The 21,604-nt window shown below is 36.7% G+C and overlaps 1 protein-coding gene across 1 annotated transcript; it reads left to right on the top strand.

Annotated features, from left to right (window-relative positions):
* The first annotated feature begins 16,964 nt into the window (after positions 1 to 16,964).
* LOC147279224 (putative F-box/kelch-repeat protein At4g22430) lies at positions 16,965 to 19,515 on the top strand. The gene is made up of 3 exons (XM_086252703.1): positions 16,965 to 17,073; positions 17,191 to 17,246; positions 17,962 to 19,515. The coding sequence occupies exon 3, from the start codon at positions 17,985 to 17,987 to the stop codon at positions 19,362 to 19,364; it is 1,380 nt and encodes a 459-aa protein (XP_086108829.1). The 5' UTR covers positions 16,965 to 17,073; positions 17,191 to 17,246; positions 17,962 to 17,984; the 3' UTR covers positions 19,365 to 19,515.
* The last annotated feature ends 2,089 nt before the right edge of the window (positions 19,516 to 21,604 follow it).

Raw genomic sequence — 21,604 nt, 5'->3', positions numbered from 1 at the left:
AAAAATGATTGAAACTATAAGCAACAATTAAGAAATTTGACCTTTGCATTTAAATTTTTTAAAATAAGGCTCTTCCAAGTAGCCAAATAATGATAGAGGGTGAAAAACTAGGTTAAAACTAGAATAGGTGAAATGTTGAATCTCTTCCGATATATTCATATAAAGAATTCTTTAAAATGAAATAGAATACAAATATTATCAAACCATAATTCAAATTTCTAAAATAAATCACATATTTGTGCCCTGGGAGTTACAAATTGCCCTTGTATGAAATTAGATCCAATGAGAAATTTAAAGAATGCCGATGTGAAACAAACATAAGACTTGAGATTAAAATAAAATATACATGATGGTTTTGCTACATTGTGATGGTTAAGGTATCATCACTTTGAGTATAACAATATGACTTTTCACTTGATGTTTAAGTGATTGATGTAGGGATGCCACTCAATATGTGATTTGTTGAAAGCCAAGAAACTAGAGCTTGATCAGAAGATTCACAGTGACAATGAATGAATGCTTTTAGATATTATGACAAAGATGTTACCCAATTGAAAGATATATCCAAACTTCATTTATGCATGCATATATGGTGTGAAGGCCCTTGTTGTCTTGTATGTGTGCAAATGATTTATATCGATGTTGGCTTTCAATTAATTTTCATATATATGTCCCATAAAAGGCATATAAACAACCAGTCAAACCTAGACTACTATTAGTAAGCATGCCCTAAAATGTTGGAGTAAATCACCTAAAACAAGAGATTCCAAAATAAAAGTTTGGAATGTAGAAGAAATTCAGTATTAATACTGAAGTCCACAATAATTCTTTTGAAAACGGAAACATCCAGGAAGTTTCCTGCAGCGTTCAAAAGTTTTTTGCACTTTTCTCTTCTTTTCCCTTTTTTTTTTTTTTTTTTTTTTTTTTGCGTTCCATAAATTAACTAACCACTAGTCAAACCTACTACAATGTATGTAACATGTGCCAGTTAAGACCATCCTACAGTGCTGGGAATTTAAAGGCCATATTGGAAATTAAAGCCAAGATTGAATTGTGACTTTATCCAATGAAAATATCTAGCTAGTAGGACATATATTTTAGGTAATATTGATTTGTTAGCCCAAAAGAGGAAATACACAGAAATAAAATAAATTTTAGATAATATATATCCATCGGAAAAGAAAAAAACCAATTAAACAGAAAACCCAACTCTTAACTAGATGATGTTCTTAAGCATTAATTAGCCACTGTGATGCTGGAGGTTGCTTTGGTGAATTTGGTCCAAAGAGTAGTTTTACATTGACAATAAATTAATAAATCAGTTAGCTAATTCTAATCCTGCTAAAAGAAAATAAATTAATAGGACAATGACACAAGGGGAAAGCTAAGCTATTGGCCCAAAGAGTAGTTTTACAACATATGATGCACCGTTCAAGCTAAAAGCTTTGGATGGAAATCTATGTCCATATATTGACCATTCTTGACAATTTGTATGACATCTCTTTTGGGTACATAAAAGACAAATATAATATGGTGAAAATAGTTTTAAAAATTACTTTAGCACATAAATTTTTTTAATAGAGAATTTTCATTTTTGGGTACATTGACCCAACTTTGTGGTTACAAAATGCCTACCGATAAATTTTCAAATTAGAACATCAATTTCAAGATAGATATCTTCATTTATTGTTGGGTCAAAAGAGGCCAGACCTAATAAAGACTATAAATTGAAGGACAAGGATAAGAGGATGACAGTGGAAAAACAGGATTAAAATAAAGAGAAACAGACAGTTAAAACGCACATAAATGTCAGAGACAACTAGACATTTTCATTCTACCAAATATGACACGTGTCGTGTCACAGGTGTATGCTCTCTTCCCTGAAGGCTGTGATTGGGTACCTGTTTTTCAAATTTACCAAAACGCCCTCGGCGCTGGGACCTCAAAGGCTCAAAAGTCTCTAAGTTTATAAAAAGAGCCTCGGCGGTGACAAGTGACAACTGAGAAGCAAGAGTACGTAAGAGGCAGAAATTCTACCAGAAAAAGAGTAACACGTTTGGAATTCTATTGTTTGAATATAAAATTTAAAAGTGACGATTTTAATTTAAGAATTTTTAATTTTTATGTATATTGCAATATATGATAAATATATATTGGTCAGAAAAATGATCAGAGGAGGTCGCTGAAAAAGTGGCCAGAGGGGTCGTCGAAAAAGTTGGCTGGAGGAGGTCGCCGGAAAAGTGGCCGGAGGGGTCACTAGAAAAGTTGGTCGGAGGATCACCGGAAAAGTTGGCCAGAGGAGGCCGTTGGAAAAGTGGACGAAGGGTCGCCAGAAAATTTGGCTTGAGGAGGGCGCTAGAAAAGTAGACGGAAGGTCACCAGAAAAGTTGGCTAGAGGGTCGCTGAAAAAGTTGGCCGGAAGGGTCATTGGAGGTGGTCTCCAACGCTGATGGCCGAAGATGATGAGAGAGAAAGAGAAAGAGGGATGGTGAGATTTCAAATACATGGTTTGAGAAGATATTTGAAATTCATGTATTTGGACCTCTAAAATTCACTATGAATTTGTGCCAAATCTAAATTTATTCCTTAAAGTGAATATAAATACACTCCATAAAATATATGTTTCCAAAGGGACCGTAAGAGGCGGAGATGGTGGCAAAACTGCAGCACTTAGGTGGCGAAGTTTTCTGGACCCAGACAGAAGTGGCCCATATCCCATGCCTTTCACAACCCCGAATACCAAATGCCAAGAAATGCAAGTAGATTTTCCCTCTCCCCACCACCCTATGATTTCCAAGTTGGTAATGCACTAATGCATCATTTTTGTCAAGTCCGGCCGCTACCTCTACCCACATACCTGGATCATATACCTGGATACCCATATACCACATACACTTTGTTTTTGTAATTGGGTTTTCACCCGAAGACATAATTATGTGTTTCTTAATCTACTGCTTTTAGTTTTAATGAATCATCACGCACTTTGGATTTTCTTTCTTTGCAATCTCAATTTCTAGCAGCTGATTTACAAGTGGGAGATAGATAATTAGCCCACTAATTAATTAATTAGATTTAACATGTTTGGAAGAGGAATGAATGAGACCATATATATATGATTCATATACTCCATAGCCGATCATATCCAAAAAGTTGTTGGTCAAATTAAACCCCCACAAACCTAAATTTTTTTTAAAAAGTGTTAGAAGTCTTTAATATAAATCAAAATGGGTTAGTTTTCCAAATTTCTCGTAATCTCTCTCTATCTCTCTATTTCTCTATTTATCTATCTATATCATTCTGTTAATTTTGGATTGGAGTTGACAATGCATCTGTTCATTTTCATATTTTGTGAATTTTGAATGGATGTCTCTCTCTATTAGTTTTGGAATTCCTTTTTGATGAATTCTAAATGTAACCCTCATTTACTCTCAAAAAGACGTTTTTCTCAAATAAAGATAAATAAATAAGACAATGACAGGATCCTGAAGGGGAGAGCTATTGTCTTAAATGAGGGAATTAGCTAGGTGTTAGTGTTAGTGATAGTAGTTATGGAAGCGACATATAAAGGAGTTAAATTAATGTGATTAGCAAATCAAAATAAGAAAACAAGGAAAGTTTAGTAAGTAAATATGGTTATGTTAAAGAAAGACAATTTTGTAGGTAAAGATGCCCAGCCAATGGGAACCTAAATTTCAAGATTCAATCTTCAGCTTCAAGACAGATATCTTCATGTTCATGTATAGGCAGTGTCATTGGAAAACGACAAAAAGTCACTTCAAATGTTTATACGACTTTTTTCAATCTTTTAAAATATATATAATATTTTTTAAAACATTTCTATTACTCCTCCACAAACACGACGTTGGGACAGAAAATTTATCATGCAAACAATACATACACATTTTTAACCATGGGACATTAACAAAGTATATCATTTTCCTCTACTAATTGATATAATTGTAATTTTTTATGTATAATATAGGGTGTTTTATCATAAATATTCCTCTACTAATTGATATAATTATAATTCTTTATGTATAATATAAGGTGTTGTATCATAAATAGTCTCACGATCTGAGTCAATGACAACTCAGACAACGTCACGTGTACCAAATAACATGGGTATTTAAGTAATTATACCGCTGCAACTTGCTGCCACGTATACCAATTTGCCTCTGTTTAGTGGTGGATAGTTCTGTATGAGCTAAAAATGAGCTGAAAAATGTAAAAACACCAATTTAAACCCAATAATTTATTTACGTGAGCCATAACCCATTTTGGGAGGGTATAAACATTGGAAAAAGAAGGTACAGCTTGACATTTTGACAACATTCATAGTGACTATGAATGCTTTTAGATATGATGACAAAAAACGTTACCTAATAAGTGGAGGATATATCCAAAGTTCATTTATGCATGCATGCATGGTGAAGACTTTTGTTTGTGTTTTGTATAATATGCATGTGATTTATGTCGATGTTGGCTTTCAATTAATTTTCATATACATGTTCCACAAAGGCATATTCATATAAACAACCAGTCAAACCTGGAATATATACTATTTGTAAGCATGCTCTAAAAGTTGCAGTAAATTACTAAAAACCATAGATTCCAAAATGAAAGTTAGAATTTAGAAGGAATTCAGTATTCAGTCCACAATTACTTCTTACCCTTGGAGAAGAGAAAAATCCAGGAAGTTTCCTTTTCTTTTTTTCCATGTTCCATAAATTAATCACTAGTCAAACCCACTAGGCTAGCTACTACAAAAAAGCTACTACAATGTATATAATATGTGCCCTTTTCAGAGTTGATACCATCCTATTGTGTCGGGAATTAGGAATTAGAGACAAGACACACAGAGACACACGCACACGTGTATATAGGTTTATTCAGGTGTGAGATTTCATATGAGACCCAATTTATATTGTATTTTGATAATAGGAATTGTTTACTTTTTTAGTTTCCATTGAAGGATTGTGCTTGCAAAAAATTAAGTTAATTGAAAACTATTTGACCGTTGATTAAATGATTACCATTTTAAGTATTTATCGAAAATATTTTGTTCATCTATTTATTTAATTAAAGTTTGATAGCTTAATAATTTCTGATTTACTTAATTTTTTGCATGGATGATCTTTGAATATAGATTTAAAAAATAGACAATTTGGATCGTTAAAATACAATGTGAAGTGGGCCCCACATTAGGATCCCAAACTTGAAGCTCCCTGTATATATATACAGTAATGATCACCCGCTCACCACAGTGCAGAGAATTCAATGATCTGGATCGTCTATTTTTTAGGTTCATCCTTAAAGGTCGTCCATGTAAAAAAATCAGCTAAATCAATAATTGTTTGGTCCTCCAAACATTGTAGATAAATACAGTTCGTCAGATAAGGTTGAAATGATGTTGACAGTAATATACTGGCTAAACAGTTTTCAATTTGGCTGATTTTTTGCAAGGGTAATCTTTGAATGATGCGCTAAAATATTAACGGTTCCGATAATTAAAATTCGTTGCTGGGTGGTTAGGTGAGCATGAAATTCCCCTCTCCATAGTGAGCGAGTGATCATTCTATTGAGATATACCTCAACTTATTTATCTTGAGGTATACCCTATTGGGGCCTACACGAGTTGTTTTGTGGCAATCCGAACCGTTTGCAAGGATCATCTTCATTGATAGATCATCCTTGCAAAAAATTTAGTCAAATCGGAAATCATTTACCTATCTAACTTTGATAAAACAAATGGACGGTTTCATCGAAAAAATTTGGTTCATCCATTTATTCGATCAAAGTTAGATAGGCAAATGATTTCCGATTTGGCTAATTTTTTGCAATGATGATCTATCAATGGAGATGTCAAAAATGAACGGTTCGGATTGACACAAAACGACTCGTGTGGGCCCCAAGAGGGTATACCTCAATATAAATACCTCGACTTATTTATGTTGACGTATGAACTTGTTGGGGCCCACACGAGTTGTTTTGTATCGATCCGAACCGTTCGCAAGGATCATCTTCATTGATAGATCATCCTTGCAAAAAATTAGTCAAATCGGAAATCATTTGCTTATCTAACTTTGATAAAACAAATGAACGATTTCATCGAAAATATTTGGTTCGTCCATTTATTTGATCAAAGTTAGATAGACAAATGATTTTCAATTTGACTAATTTTTTGCAAAGATGATCTATCAATGGAGATGTAAAAAATGAAAGGTTCGGATCGACACAAAACGACTCGTGTAGGCCCTAATAAGGTATACCTCAACATAAATAAGTTGAGATATACCCTAATGGAAACAGCCTCTATATATATATATATAGAGGGCCCTTCCAATAAGGGATCCCTCATTTAGTGTTAAATGAGGGATCACATTGTGGGGCTCATACGAGTCGTTTTGTGTTAATCCGAACCGTTCATTTTTTACATCTTCATTGATAGATCATTTCTGCAAAAAATCAGCCAAATCGGAAATCGTTTTCCCGTTCGATTAAGCGGTCAAAGTTTAGGTGTTTATAGAGGAATTTGTTGTTCGTCCATTTATTTTAAACTTTGACCACTTAAAAGAACGAGTAAACGATTTCCGATTTGGCTGATTTTTTGCAGGGATGATCTATCAATGAAGATGTAAAAAATGGACGGTTCGGATTAACACAAAACGACCCGTGTGAGCCACACAAAGTGATCCCTCATTTAACACTAAATGAGGGATCCCTTATTGGAAGGGCCCTCTATATATATATATATATAAGATTTGATCAGTTGCATACAAATGGCATGACACGTGTCACAAGGTTGATTGGCCTCTTTCGATGCTTTGCTCCCAAGTTTTCCTCTGAAGGCTGTGATTGGCCTGCTCTTTCACATTTACAAATTTGCCCTCGGCTGGCTGGTACTCAAAGTCCTTCCCCAACCTATATAAAAGAGAGCCGGTGGTGAGAAGCAAGAGTACGTAAGAGGCAGAAGTTTCACCAGAAAAAGAGTGAGAGGCGGAGATGGTGGCGAAGCCGCAGAACCCAGGTGGAAAAGTTTTCGGGGCTGAAACAGAAGTGGTCGCGGCCCAGAGGCCCAAGCCCAAGAAGGGTAGTGTGTTTCCGGCGAAGAGGAAGTTGGTGAAGACGATGGTATACGAGTCCATAGTGAAGTTTGTTGCCTCTCTTTTCTGTCCTCACCGCCTTCCTCCACCTTCCTTTGCCGGAGCCACCCATCCGGGTCAACCCGAACCCAACACGGCCCCTATCCGCGGCCTTTCACAACCCACAATACCAAATGCAAAGAAATGCAAGCTGATTTTCCCACTCCCCACCACAACATAATTCCAATTAAGTTGGCAATATGCATCATTTTTGTCAAGTCCGATCGGTGCCTCACTGCCTCCACCCACAAACCACAAACCCACAAACCCACATACCCGGATACCCACATACCGCATACCACATACACTTGTTTGTTTGTTTTTGCTTTATTGTTTGTAATGGGTTTTCATCAGAATCCATAATTATGTGTGTTTCTTTACTTCTTTTATCAAGCACCGTTGAGTTTCTTTACTGCTTTTATCAAGCACCGTTGAGTTTCTTTACTTACAATCTCTCAATTTCAAGTAACCAATTTACAGCTCGCGGCTTAACATAGTGTTTTACCCTTAAAAATTGGGTGGGCATCAACCCGTCCGAGCCGACGCTCCGACCAACCCGCCGACCAAAAAACCCAAAGCCGACCCAACCCGATAGACGCCGGCTCAGGTTCGGGTTCAGTCCTTCACCGACCGTCGGCACCCGAGCCGACCCGAGAGAGAGAATGACAGAGACCCAGGCGAGAGACAATGGCCGGAGTGCCATTTTTTCCGGAGAGACAGAGAGAGAGAGTGGCAGTGGGCTGCCATTTTTTCCGGTGAGAGAGAGTGTGGCAGTGGCTGCCATTTTTCCGGCGAGAGAGAGAGTGGCAGCAGCTGCCATATTTTCCGACGAGAAAGAGAAGCCTTGTCGGCTTAACCCATCCCCGACCGCTCCGACCGCCGACCCGATGGACGCTGGCCCGCTCCGACCGATGGCTGTGCGGGGCGGTGGCGGGTTGAGCCCCAAGCCGACCACCGCCCACCCCTCTAAATGTCCAGTCAATTGCTGCGCCTCATTGCATGTTGGGAGATAGATAATTAGCCCATTAATTAATTAATTAGATTTAACATGTATCATGTATGTATGGAAGAAGAATGAATGAGACCATATATGATTCATTGTTGCATAGCCGATCGATCATACCCAAAAAAGTAGTTGGTCAAATTAAAAACCCCACAAACCCAAACGATAACGAGTCACTATCAAGCTAGCTAGAAATTAATTAGCATAAAACACAATTAAGAAAAAAGCTTATATAAATCAATCATATATTTTAATGCATAAAACTTACCAACCACATATATTTCTTGTTTTATTTTATCGTGTGTAACAAATATATGTATTATAATATGTGTAGATATTATTAATATTATACTCTATGAGAGATAAATATATTATTCAACAATATCTTTACATGTTGAATTAATTACACTACGTAACGATATATTGGTTAAAAAAAAAAAAATTAATTTGACTTATCTTATAAGGTTTAAAAAAGACGCATGTCCTGGTGAGTGACTTGGTGGCAGACTCGGTACGTGGCAGCCACCGACCCAAAGCCTACAAAACCTAAAATTGTCCAAGAAACTTTCAATTTTTTCCTCTCTTTTTTTTTTTAAACAAATTATTTTATGTTTTAATTAAGTCCCCTGTATTCATTATTAACTAAAATTTCCTGTATGCATGTATTGCATCATAAATCATAATGATGTAAATTAACATGACCCATTATTCTTTTGTTCTATATTTGGGCTCAGATGTACATGTCTGATGTCTCCACGTACTCCGTTGACCAATTGGGTTTGGAAGTACCATGATGTCGTGCCAGCAACATCTTCATCATCATCATCATCGTCATAATTAATTCATCATCATCATATCATTGAGTTGAGTACTACCAAGTACGTACCATACCATATATGCAAGTAACATCGATCTATTGGAAATGTCGAAGAAACTTCCAAGGTCCAAAAGAGTAATTCCGATTTAAATTAAGGATTAGAAATAGATAAATTAATATGATGCATTCTAGAAGGTTAGGGCAAAATTCATCTCCCAGAAAGTTGAAACAAAATAATATCATGGATGTTGTCCGTCATATTAAATAATTAAACCTTGATAGATACCTTTTTGAAACCATTAATGCGTACATTTGAAACCATTCTAGGATTATTCTCTCTCTCACTATCTGTGTTAATTTTGGATTGGAGCAGTTAAGAAGGAAGGAGTTGTACGTTGGCTAAAAAAAAAAAGAAGGAAGGAGTTGACGGTGCATCTGTTAATTTTAAAATTTCTTGAATTTTGAATGGATGCCTCTCTCTATTAGTTTACATGTGCTCCAATTTGATAAATTCTAAATGCATGTACAATTACAAAACATCTTTTTCTAACAATTTCCACTTTACTCTTAAGTAAACTAAGAAGACTAAATAAATAAATAAGACAATGACAGGAAGGGGAAAGCTCCCAAAGGGTACTAAAAGTTTTAGATGGTAATGATATATATGTGGCCTTTTTAAGAGTTTATGTGGTAAATTGGTAATGTAGCATGTCTTGTCTTAAATGAGGAAAGTGTTGGTGATATTAGTTATAGAAGCGAAATATAAAGGAGTTAAATTAATGTGATTAGCAAATCAAATGATAAACAAACGGAAAGATTAGTAAGTAAATATGATTATGTTAAAGAAAGACAAATTTGTCGGTACAAGATGCCCAACCAATCTTGAACCTGAATTTCAAGATTCAAGCTTCCAGTTTCATGACAGATATCTTCATTTATTGGTTGGTCAACTAGCTAGCTAGGGTCAAAAAAGGCCAGGGTCACACAACAAAGTGAAGGAAAAGAATAAGAAAAAGGCAGTGTCCCTGGAAAACAAGTCGAATAGACACTTGAAACGTTCACACCATTACACCACTTTTTTCAATCTTTTAAAATTTTTAAAAAAATTTCTATTACTCCTCCACAAATAACATTCTAGCGGAAAATCTACCATGCTAACACTGGGAAACACACACAATTTTAATTATTGAATGTTAACATGATATTTCACTTTTTTCTCATTAAAATATGGTTTTGTACCGTTAAATTTGCATGTATGATATAGAGTGTTTGTATAATTGGCAGTCTCACGGTTCAAGTCAAGGACGACCGGGACTGAGCCGCAACGCCTTAGCATTAATTTGCCACTGTGATGTTGGAGGTTGCTTTGGAGAATTTGATCCCGGTTAGCTAATTCTACTTGTGCCACAAGAAAATAAATTAATAGGACAATGCCACAAGGGGACAGCAATTGGCCCAAAGAGTAGTTTTGCAAGATAGGATGCATCATGCAAGCTTTAAAGTTTTGGACAGAAAGCTATGTAAATATATATATTGACCATTTTTGACAATTTCAGTGGCATGTCTCTTGTCTTAAATGAATAAAGTGATGGAAATTCTACAAGCCAAATATAATAATGTGATCAATACAGTTTTACGGATTACTTTAGCACATAAATTTTTAATAATGAATTTCTTTATTTATTGGGTATAATGGACTAATAAAGACAACTTTGTGCGTACAAAATAGGCCACAATTTCAAACTTCAAGATAGATATCATTTGAGAAGTCAAATTAGAGAAGTCAACTTTGTGCGTACCTATGATTTGAGAAGTCAAATTGGAACCTCAATTTCAAACTTCAAGATAGATAACTTCATTAATGGTTGGGTCAAGTAGAGTCAAAATAGGCCACAATTACCCAACAAAGTGAAAGACAAGGAATTACTGGAAAACAAGATTAACAGACAGTTAAAACCCATAGTTAAAGTCAAATGGGACACGTGCCATTGGGTTTGCCTCTGAAGGCTGTGATTGGGTACCTATTCTTTCAAATTTGCAAAAACGCAGTCGTATCGCTGGGACTGATCTTTATAAAAAGAGACCCAGCGGTGACTGGTGAGATCCAGGAGTACGTAAGAGGCAGAAATTTTACCTGAAAAATAGTAAGAGGCGGAGATGGTGGCAAAGCCGCAGAACCCAGGTGGCGAACTCTTCTGGGCCGAAACAGTGGCCACGCCCCAGAGGCCCAAGCCCAAGAAGGGTAGTGTGTTTCCGGCAAAGAGGAAGTTGGTGAAGACGATGGTATACGAGTCCATGGTGAAGTTTGTTGCCTCTCTTTTCTGTCCTCGTCGCCTTCCTCCGCCCTCCTCTGCCGGAGCCACCCATCCGGGTCAACCCGAACCCAACACGGACCATATCTCCTGCCTTTCACAACCCACAATTCCAAATGCCAAGAATTGCAAGCAGATTTTCCCACTCCCCACCACACCATGATTCCAAGTTGGCAATGTATCATTTTTGTTAAGTCCGACCGGTCCTCTACCCACATGCCCACATACCCGGATACCAACATACCCACATACCCATATACCCGGAAACCCAGTACCCCCACATACACTTTCTTGCTTGTTTGTTTGTTTTTGTAATTGGGCTAATTTTCATCAGGATCTATAAATATGTATTTCTTAATTACTGCTTTTAGTTTTAATGATTTATCAAGCAGTGTTGAGTTTTTTTCTTCATTTACAATATCTCAATTTCTAGTAACTAATTTACAAGTTGGGAGATAGATAATTACCCCACTAATTAATTAATTAATTAGATTTAACATGTTTAGAAGTGGAATGAGACCATATTTATGATATATGATTCATGTTCCATAGCCGATCATATCCAAAAAAGTTGTTGGTCAAATTAAACCCCACAAACCCAAACGAAAATGACTAAATGAGTCACTAATCACTATATATCTAGCTAGGAATTATAATGAGAGAAAAAACTTATAAATTAATCATATATTTTCATGCATCAAGCTTACCAACCACAAATCCCTTCCCTAACTTGTCTTATTAAGGAGTGAAAAAGATGTGTCCAGGTTGGCGAGTCGGTGGCAGTCACCACCCAAGCCTACAGAAACTAAAATTGTCCAAGAAACTTTCAATTCTTTTCCTCTTTTTTTTTTTTTTTCCCTCTAATTTAATTCATATAAAGTTTTTACCCATGTATATATTATTGACTAAACTTTAATGTGTATAATTGCATCATGGTTTGCATCATCAATCATAATGATGTAGATTAACATGACCATTATTAATTGCTTTGTCAACTTTTGTTCTATATGTACATGTCTGATGCCTCCACTCCCTTGACCAACTTGGTTTGAAAATTGCAAGTACCATGATTCGGACGTACGTGCCAATAACGACACCATCATCATCATCATCATCGCATGACTGCATGAGTAATTGATCATCATCATCATATATCCTTGAGTTGATGAGTGCTACAGAGTACGTACATCCATCCATTCATATATCTCTACATTAATAACACGTATTTAATTAAACTTGCACGTACGTATTGCCTTTCATGCTAATTTAGCTTCATTGGAAATGTCGAAGAAGCTTCCATGGTCCAAAAGAGTATTTCCGATTTAAATTAAGGAATAAAAATGGTTAAACTAATTTGATGTACGTACTTCTAGAAGTTTTAGACAAAATTTTATCTCCCACAAAGTTGAAACAAAATAAAAACAATATATACTTGCCTCAATTTCTAGTTGGAGTCAATATATCTTCTCTCACAAAGGGTATGTTCTTTTTAATCTTTTAATTCTAAATAAATAAAAATTAATTTATAAATTGAAGGAAAAGACCAAAAAAAAAAAAAAAGCAATGTGAAAGAAAATTGAAGGAAGATATATTCCTCCAACCAGAAATAAGAATGGAGTTGACAGTGTTCTGTTAATTTTAAAATTTTGTGAATTTTGAATGGATGTCTCTCTCTATTAGTTTTGGAATTCCTTTTTGGTAAATTGTAAATGCATGTACCCCTGATCATTTACCCTCAAAAACATTTTTTTCTAACAGTTTCCACTTTACTCTTCAGTAAATTAGGAAAATAAATAAGACAATGAAAGGAAGGGGAAAGCTATTCACACAACAAAGTGAAGGAAAAAGAATAAGAGAAAGACAGTGTCATTTGAAAACAAGACAAAAAGACACTTGAAACGTTCATAAGACTTTTTTCAATCTTTTTTAAAATTATATATAATCATTTTAAAAACATTTGTATTACTCCTCCACAAATAACATTTTAGTGGAAAATTTATCATGCAAATTGCAAACACCGTAATATATATATACACATTTTCAACTATTGGATGGATATTGACAAAGTATTCATTTTCCTCAATTCATTAATCGATAACATGGGGTGTTTATGTGATGAGAGTTCATGGTTGGAGTCAGAGACGACTCGGACGGCGCCTTTCGCAATCTGTTCCGCTAGGAATATTGTCAAGAGAATGCCAGGTGTCCCCAAAAACATGGGTATTTGGGTAATTGTAGCCCTGCAACTTGTAAGTCGGAAACGCACAGGTGTCCGCAGGCTTATTGGTCCATTGCGATGCTTTCCTACGAAGTAATTTCCTCTCAAGGCTGTGATTGAGAGTTGAGATCCGCTTATTACAAAAATGACCCGCAGGTGAGAAACCAAGAGCAAGAAGCGGTGGTGTAACCAAAAACAATAGTGAGAAGAGAGATGGTGGCGAAGCAGCAGCATAACCAAGGTGGCGAGCTTTCATGGGGCGGGACAGAGCCTACGCCAGGCCCGCCACAGCTGGTGGCTGAGACAAAAGTGGTCGCGGCACAGAGGCCCAAGATGGAGACCTGGTTCAAGCCCAAGAAAGGTAGTCTGTTCCCGGCGAAGAGGAAGTTGGTGAAGACGATGGTTTACGAGTCCATAGTGAAGTTCGTTGCCTCTGTTCTCTGTCCTCACCGCCTTCCTCCACCTTCCGCCGCCCAACCGGGTCAACCCGAACCCGACATCGCCCACCCCTGCCTTTCAAAACCCACTATACCAAATGCCAAGAAATGCAAGCAGATACTCCCACACCCCAAGCCATGATTCCATGTTGGCAATGCATCATTGATGATAAGTCCGATCGGGGTCTCCACCCGCATACCCGGTTACCCGAATACCCACATACCCGAGCCAAAGAGAAAAAACTGATTAATTACCTTTACTTTATTTTTATTGTACGTCACAAATATTCTTTGTAATTCTCCAACTCTCTCTAACTCACTGGTTCTTCAATGATTAAAAATCGATAAATTTGATGTTCTAGAAGGTTAGAATAAAATATTATTTTACAGATAGTTGAAACTTGAAACTAATATGCTGAAACCATTAGACGTATTAATTATTACTTTTTAAGATCCCAACTGCACGATTTGGTAGTACTGTTCATAAATGTGTCTACGTCGTTACGTACTTATTTATTTCCACTAAGTAAACAATTGCCAAACTGTTCCTCTCTTCCTCCTCTCGGACAAGCGTTGGACGGGATTTTTGCGGTTCGGTTGCGGTTGTTCGGTCATTCCGTTCTCGATCGGTTAACCTTTTGTCTTGTCACTTGTGTAGTGATTGAATGAAAGGGCAAAGATACGCAGTCGCACCACACCAGAGTCTAGAAAATTGCCCTTAATGTTGTTGCTGATGTTGTGGATTAGTTTTATCAACTCAAGCCAAACACAAGAGCATATATGTTCCTTCGATCTCCAGAGATATTGGGGATTTACAGTCCACTAACCACTGTTCCTACCTGAACGTCTTGTCGTGTCACAATGGTATGTACCACCACAAATAGTGTTATGGGACATGACATATATATAGGGTCGTCTCCTACACTTGCGTGAGGAATTCATAAACTGGAAATTAAATTCATGTCATGTACGTGCACAATTTTGTACTCTTTTTCTAATTTTCCTACCCATTTTAAGGGATTGAACATTGTTTCAGTGAAAGTTAAACTGGTTAGGCCAAACAAGGTTTCTATATATGGTGTTGAATGTTTGTTCAGCAGTTATATTTTTGGATATATAAAAAAACTATCAAGTATCAAGTTAACTATTCAACTCAAGTCTAGCATTGCTTATTGCATGTCTCTTATTTGGGGTAAGTGATGTACCCCAAATAAATGGCACTGCTTTGAGAGAAAAGAGCATGTCAATTATTTGTGTAATTTCAAATCAATAAATGGATGGTACGTATGAGATTAGTAAATGAGTATCAACTATGCAGTGCGTGCTTGACTTGTTTTTTTTTTTTTGGCCAAGAGTGCTTGACTTGTTTGTATGTGCACTTTACCATTGGGTATAAGCTAGAGAGAATTTTTTTTTTTAGGATAAAGCATATCATTGCATTAAAACAGCCAAAACGGTAAAGAGAATACAAAATATGAGCCCAAAGGCTTACAAGAAAACAAAAATCTACAGAAGTGGAGCATAAAAGCCCACAAAAATTTCAAGATCTCATAATATCGGCATGGAACAGATACTATAGCCACCAAACAGAGCCAGAGAGGCACCGTAGGAATAGTGAACTAATCGCGTTTGGGTTCACGATCTTACTAACATCTCTAAGTCGAGGCTGACAGTAGCACAAAGTGGCGGATCAGGTAGTAGTAATCGGTGGAAACATGACCGGTACAGGCGAAAATAGTGACTTCTTAATACCTTGTGATGAGCGCTAGAGAAAACCTGAAAGCATTAAAACACAAAACAAACCAAATCGGAAAAACTCTCATGAAGAGAGGTGGAGAAACTCTCACAAAGAGAGATAGAAACGCTATCACTTATTGGGAGGAAAGTATCCCAAAGGACAAAAATAAAAACACAAAAGAAGGAAAAGAAAAACAAAGGAGAAAGGGGCGAGAGAAGGAGCAGTCTATGAGAGCACATGGGCCACACCTCCCTCATAAAGAGGTTGAGGAGAGGAGAGTTTTTTCTTTTGGGGTGACAACTGGGTTTTTTTACAATCTTCAAATTAAAAAGTGTAAAAAGTCTTCTATAAAGTGAATAGCGCTCCCAAAAACTAAGCTAGAGAGAATTGAGGATAAATTTTTGCATTATGATATAGTGGGATAAGTAGCCCACAAGGAAATAAACAACTAGCTAGGACTCCTAAATCCTAATACAACTAAAATAAAAAGATAAATCATGAAAATAAATCGGATTGAAATAGGAAACCGGAAGAATCAATATAATGAATATAAAATTGGGTATAGCATGCCTCACAAGATTTGTGCTCTAGCATGCCTCTCATTACCAAATAATGAATATTATTTCAAATATTTTATCAGTTGATGGAATAGCTAACACGCCAATATCTACTAACAATCAACGAATTTCGAAGTTGATGGAACAGTTCATGCATGTCTTGCTTGATTCAGTCAAATATTTCTAGATTGTATAAATTTATAATACAGGACAGACACCCAAAAAAAAAAAAAAAGCCTCAAAAAGGAAATGTTTTATACACTGTATAACACAGTAGAGAAGAAAAGTATAATAGAGAACACAAGCGCATAGCACTTGGTACAGATTACAGTAGCTATAATACAATATACAAACAAAATTGAAAAGGAAGGCAACCAAATGCATTTGTGTAAGGAAGGAATTAGCGGGTACGTCTGAGCAGGTGAACTTGGGCGTCTGAAGTCTACCTGTGTCCCTTTCCATTTAGGCAGGGAGGCTCAACTTTTTTCCAATTTGGGTATCTTTTCTGCTTCAGCCAAACCTTTTCTCATATTCAAAATGGAAATGGAATTGGAATTGCAGGGTATATCTCCAACTTGTGTTGAGACTTGAGAGTGGAGGCTACAAAGGAATAATTTCCATAATTTTGGAGAGAAATACATGAGGGTGGAGTCAACTTCTTTTTCAGGGTGTTATGTCAAAAAGTAAAAGTTCAAAGGACTTTGATGAAAACGAAAGTTGATGCCCAGTTTGAGGTCGTGAGTTACACGCGCGAACAAGGATAAGTAAAACAAACTGTCTTGTTCTCTTCTGTTCGGTCGGTCAGTTCAGTTCAGTGCAGTTACTAGAGTTTTCTACTTCAGCCTTCAGGTACTAAATAATAAATATTGTGATTTTCCAAATTTTTTAATAAATTAAATTACCTGCTATTCCCTTTCTTAATAATTATTAAATTCAATATTCTTTTCGTGATATATCCAAATCCAGCCATCGTAAAAAGCTGGCTAGCAACCTAACTGCTCTCAACTCTCCAACAACTCCAGGTATCTTTCTCTCTCATGCTCCTGCGATTTTTTGGTGTTTTAGGATTTTTTTTTTCTTTTTTTCACTCTAGCTGGTGCAGTTCTTTGCTTGTTTTACTTGTGATTATTTGATTTTTTTCTTGATTGTTGTGATTTTTTTTTTGTTATATCTGATCTGTGGTATGATGTTTCCCTTCCCCTGCTCTCTCGGTTGCGATTTATACTAATCTATGATTGTATTTGATACGATCTGCCTATTTTTCTGTAATATTTATAATATTGATGAGTTGAACTTAAATTTTGAAATTAGAAATTGCATGAATCTGACAGTTGAGTTGATAGTGTCAATCAAGAAATATTTGGCAGAATTAAGCAAGACATGAGACATGAGATCCAATTCTTGAACTTTGAGACATGAGAAATTCCTTGATTGTCAGTAGAAATAGGGGTGTTCGTTGCTTCAACAACTCATGAAATATTTAGAGTTGCTAATCGTGTGAGGAGAATAGTTGCTAATCTAACTAAAACTCCAATTTAGTTACTTTACCCAATTTCATATCCATTAATTATATTGATTCTTACCATTTCCTATTTCGATCCGATTTAGTTTTATGATTTATCTTTTTGTTTTAGTTGTATTACAGCTCCTAGCTAGTTGATTTCTTTCCTTGTGGACTATATAATAATGCAATACTTCATCTTAAATTCCCTCTGCTTCTTCTCCACATATTCCCAGATAGTTGTATTGGCCGGATTCTAATGGCTTGCTTATTGGGTTGGTTCGCTAAAGGAAGAAAAGGAGGCAAACAAAGCAATGCATCAAAATTGGTTATTGATGATCTCCCTGACTTTTTATTGGTTGAAATCCTTCATCGACTCCCTTGTGTATCCATAGCTCGATGCAAGTGCGTGTCCAACCGTTGGTTGACTCTCCTCTCTGATTCTTATTTTGTTCGTCACTATCAATGTCAGCAAAGAGGTACTCTGATGTTCTCTGCTCAAACCAAGACCGATTCATTTCAGGGCCAGGGCCAAGGCCAAAGGGAAATTTTTGCCATGGTGGAGTCCAAGGAACTTCTGGAGTTCAAAACACGCAGGTTTTCTCTGAGTTTCCTTTGTTTGAATGAAGAGCCTTATGTATTAGGAATGCAGAATGACCTAGTTTTGTGCTCCCCAGGCTTCCATAATCAATGTGATTACTACGTATGCAATCCATACACCAAGCAGTGGGTTGCTCTTCCTCACCCCTGTTATGCCTCTTATGCCTTTGGATTCGGGCATGTATTAGTGGGATTCATCTGCGACCCCAACCGCAGTACTACTACCACTAGCAGTAGTTTCATGCTTAATTCTAAGCATAGGTGGAAGGTTGTGAGAATTCCTCCATTTATGGACACTTACTTCAAATACAAGGACAATTCCTTCCAATTGAAAGTGGAGATCTTCTCTTCTGAGACTGGTCATTGGGAAATGTCACTTGTATCTTGCCCACGAGACATTAGACGTACTTATGTTTTCAGTACTTCCGCAGGCTTTGCTTACAATGGAATGTTGTATTGGACGGGTTCTAAAGGCTTGCTTATTGCGTTAAATCTGTTCAAAAACAACAATGACACTAGTATTCGTACCAGTAGTAATGGTAAATTTATTGGTGAGTGTCATTTCATTGAATTTGATAAGCATGCAAAAAACATTGGAAATGACTGTCTAGGTATCTATGAAGGGCGTCTGCGTTTGTGCCATTTGACACCGAGACCTGCGTGTGCACCTAGGCCTGCTACTCTATATGTTTGGGAGTTGAAAGAAGAAGATAGGGTTGATGGAGGCAAATTCAAATGGTGTTTGATAGACAAGTTTTCTATGGGCCAAATGATTTTGGAAAATCTATTGATTGCTGAATGGGTGAAGAGCCACAGGTGGGCTATTAGGATGCTAGCTTTGGAGCCGAATAATGAGGAAATCGTGTATCTAGATATGGATGGGCATATTGTCATGGTCAATATTCGTGCAAAAAGGTTCAAGATGGCTACAAAGAGCTCTGATGGTGCTTTTTTGTTGTGGTCGGAGATTCCAGATAATGCTTTCTCTTGGCGTCAGGATATGACAAAGGTCTTCCCTTCTGTGCACTCATGTTGGTAGACATATTTGGTTTCGCAAGGCTTAAATTTTTGTGGTTAATTGAGTCCATGCCTTAATTTCCTGGTTAGCAACCTCCAATTGACTTGGGATTCATTCGATCATATATTGTGATATCAATGGCACCTAGAAATATATATTAGATAAATTCTTATATATGTCAATGGTACCTAGAATGTACAGGTTTTAAGTTATATATTAGATTAATTCTTATATATGTCGATGAAGTTTTAATTTATTTGGATTGTATTTGATGATGTTCAAATTTTCTTTTAAGCTGAGTCTGAGAAAATATTGGTGTGATGGATGAGAATGATAAATTGTGGTCCATGGATTGAGTTTGTTCAAATTTTCATCTCACCGTTAGGCAATTTTGTTTGTTTATTTGTTTCATTTTTTGTTTTGATTTTTCTGGGTTAATGAGTTTGTTCCCCAACCCTTGGTTTTGATTTTTTTTATTTTTTATCCTTTCAACTTCCTGGGTTCATGGATTGAGGTGTATTTGGTAGCTATTTGCCAATCGTTGTTTCAGTAACCAAGGATGTCATTGATCCATCCCTAGCAACCACAACCGTGTTTTTTTTTTTTTAAAGTATTTTGAGGAAGACAATTTTGAAAGTATTGAGACACATTTAAATTGTGTTAATTCCTATGAGTACTATTTTTTCTCTATGGTAATGATTATTATTTGTTGCTCAATATTTACCCAACTGCTCGAAGAGAGAATTTTACAGTACTAGTTTATAAGCTGATATAGGTCACATATGTGGCAGCTAGAACCTAGTTAGAGTATGTTTGTGCTTGACCTTATGTCTTTAACTGACAGTTTGACACTTCCTTGTCTGAAACCTTCCTTTACAGTTTGTCTATCCAACGAGCACTAATAAGTGCCCACCTTCTACTTCTAGTAATTAACAACGTCTGCCTTGATTCATGATGATGATTGAATTAGGGAGAAAAGAGGCTATAGATTGGAATACAGAATCAAACCCCATTCGCTTCCTTGCTGGAATCACACTTGCAATCTTCTTCGATTTTTGAGACCATGTTGTTGGTGTTGGTGTTGTTGTTGTTGTTGTTGTTGTTGTTGTGCATGTCTTGTTGTCCACCTCCACCACTTGTTTATCAGTTGGCTTCTTCTTCATTGCCATTTCCTCAGTTGATTTCAGCTGGATTTACCACCACTACAAAATTTGTAGTGTTTATTATGTGTTTGATTTGAATTTTGATCAGGTGCAAGGATGTGAGGCCTTGAGCTAGCAGCTGTTTGTATTTGTATAGCATATTGGTAGATATGCTTCTTGCAATATGGACCCTTGGATGTAATTAGATCCAATATATATGCCTATGTGAATGTCATTAATTTCCTTAGGAAATGTGGAGACAAAAATAAAATTAAAGTGTAAATTAAATAAAATATACATGATGACATATGGTGCATTGCGATAGTTAAAGTATCGTCCATTTGAGTATAAAAATATGACTTTTCACTTCATGTCAAATTCACTCAGTATGTGATTTGTTGAACGCCAAGAAGCTATAAAGCTGAGAACTGAAAGATTCATAGTGACATTGAATGCTTTTAGATATTATGAAAGCGTATACATCGATGTTGACTTTCAATTAACTTTGATATGCCTGTCCCATAAAAGGTTCTATTAGACTGCCAGTCAAACCTGGAATACTGTTTGTAAGCATGCTCTAAAATTTGCAGCAAATTACCAAAATCTAGTGATTCCAAAATAAAAGTTGGAATGAAGAAGGAATTCAGTACTCAATCCAAATTCTTTTTCTCCTCTCTAATGATGTAAACAAAATCAAATTCAATACTCAACAGAAGTTCCGCTGCCGCTGGTTGAAGTTCCGCTGCCGCCACCAGCAGCAGCAGCATCATCATCATCATCATCAGCAGCAGCAGCAGCAGCATCATCATCAGCACCACCACCAGCATCATCATCATCATCATCATCATCATCATCATCATCAGCAGCAGCAGCAGCAGCAGCAGCAGAAGTTCCGCCGCCACCAGCAGCAGCAGCAGCAGCAGCAGAAGTTCCGCCGCCACCAGCAGCAGCAGCAGCAGCATCATCATCATCAACATCAGCACCACCAGCACCAGCAGCAGCAGCATCATCATCATCAGCACCACCACCACCAGCAGCATCATCATCAGCAGCAGCAACAGCAGCATCATCATCATCATCAGCAGCAGCAGCAGCATCATCATCAGCACCACCAGCAGC

The sequence above is a fragment of the Dryas octopetala genome, chromosome 7 (genome assembly GCF_963921425.1).
Source record: "Dryas octopetala chromosome 7, drDryOcto1.1, whole genome shotgun sequence".
NCBI lineage: Eukaryota > Viridiplantae > Streptophyta > Magnoliopsida > Rosales > Rosaceae > Dryas > Dryas octopetala.
This window is presented reverse-complemented; position numbering and strand designations above follow the sequence as displayed.

Excerpts from the sequence above, each read along its gene's own strand:
- LOC147279224 (XM_086252703.1), top strand. The coding sequence starts at position 17,985 with ATGGCTTGCTTATTGGGTTGGTTCGCTAAAGGAAGAAAAGGAGGCAAA.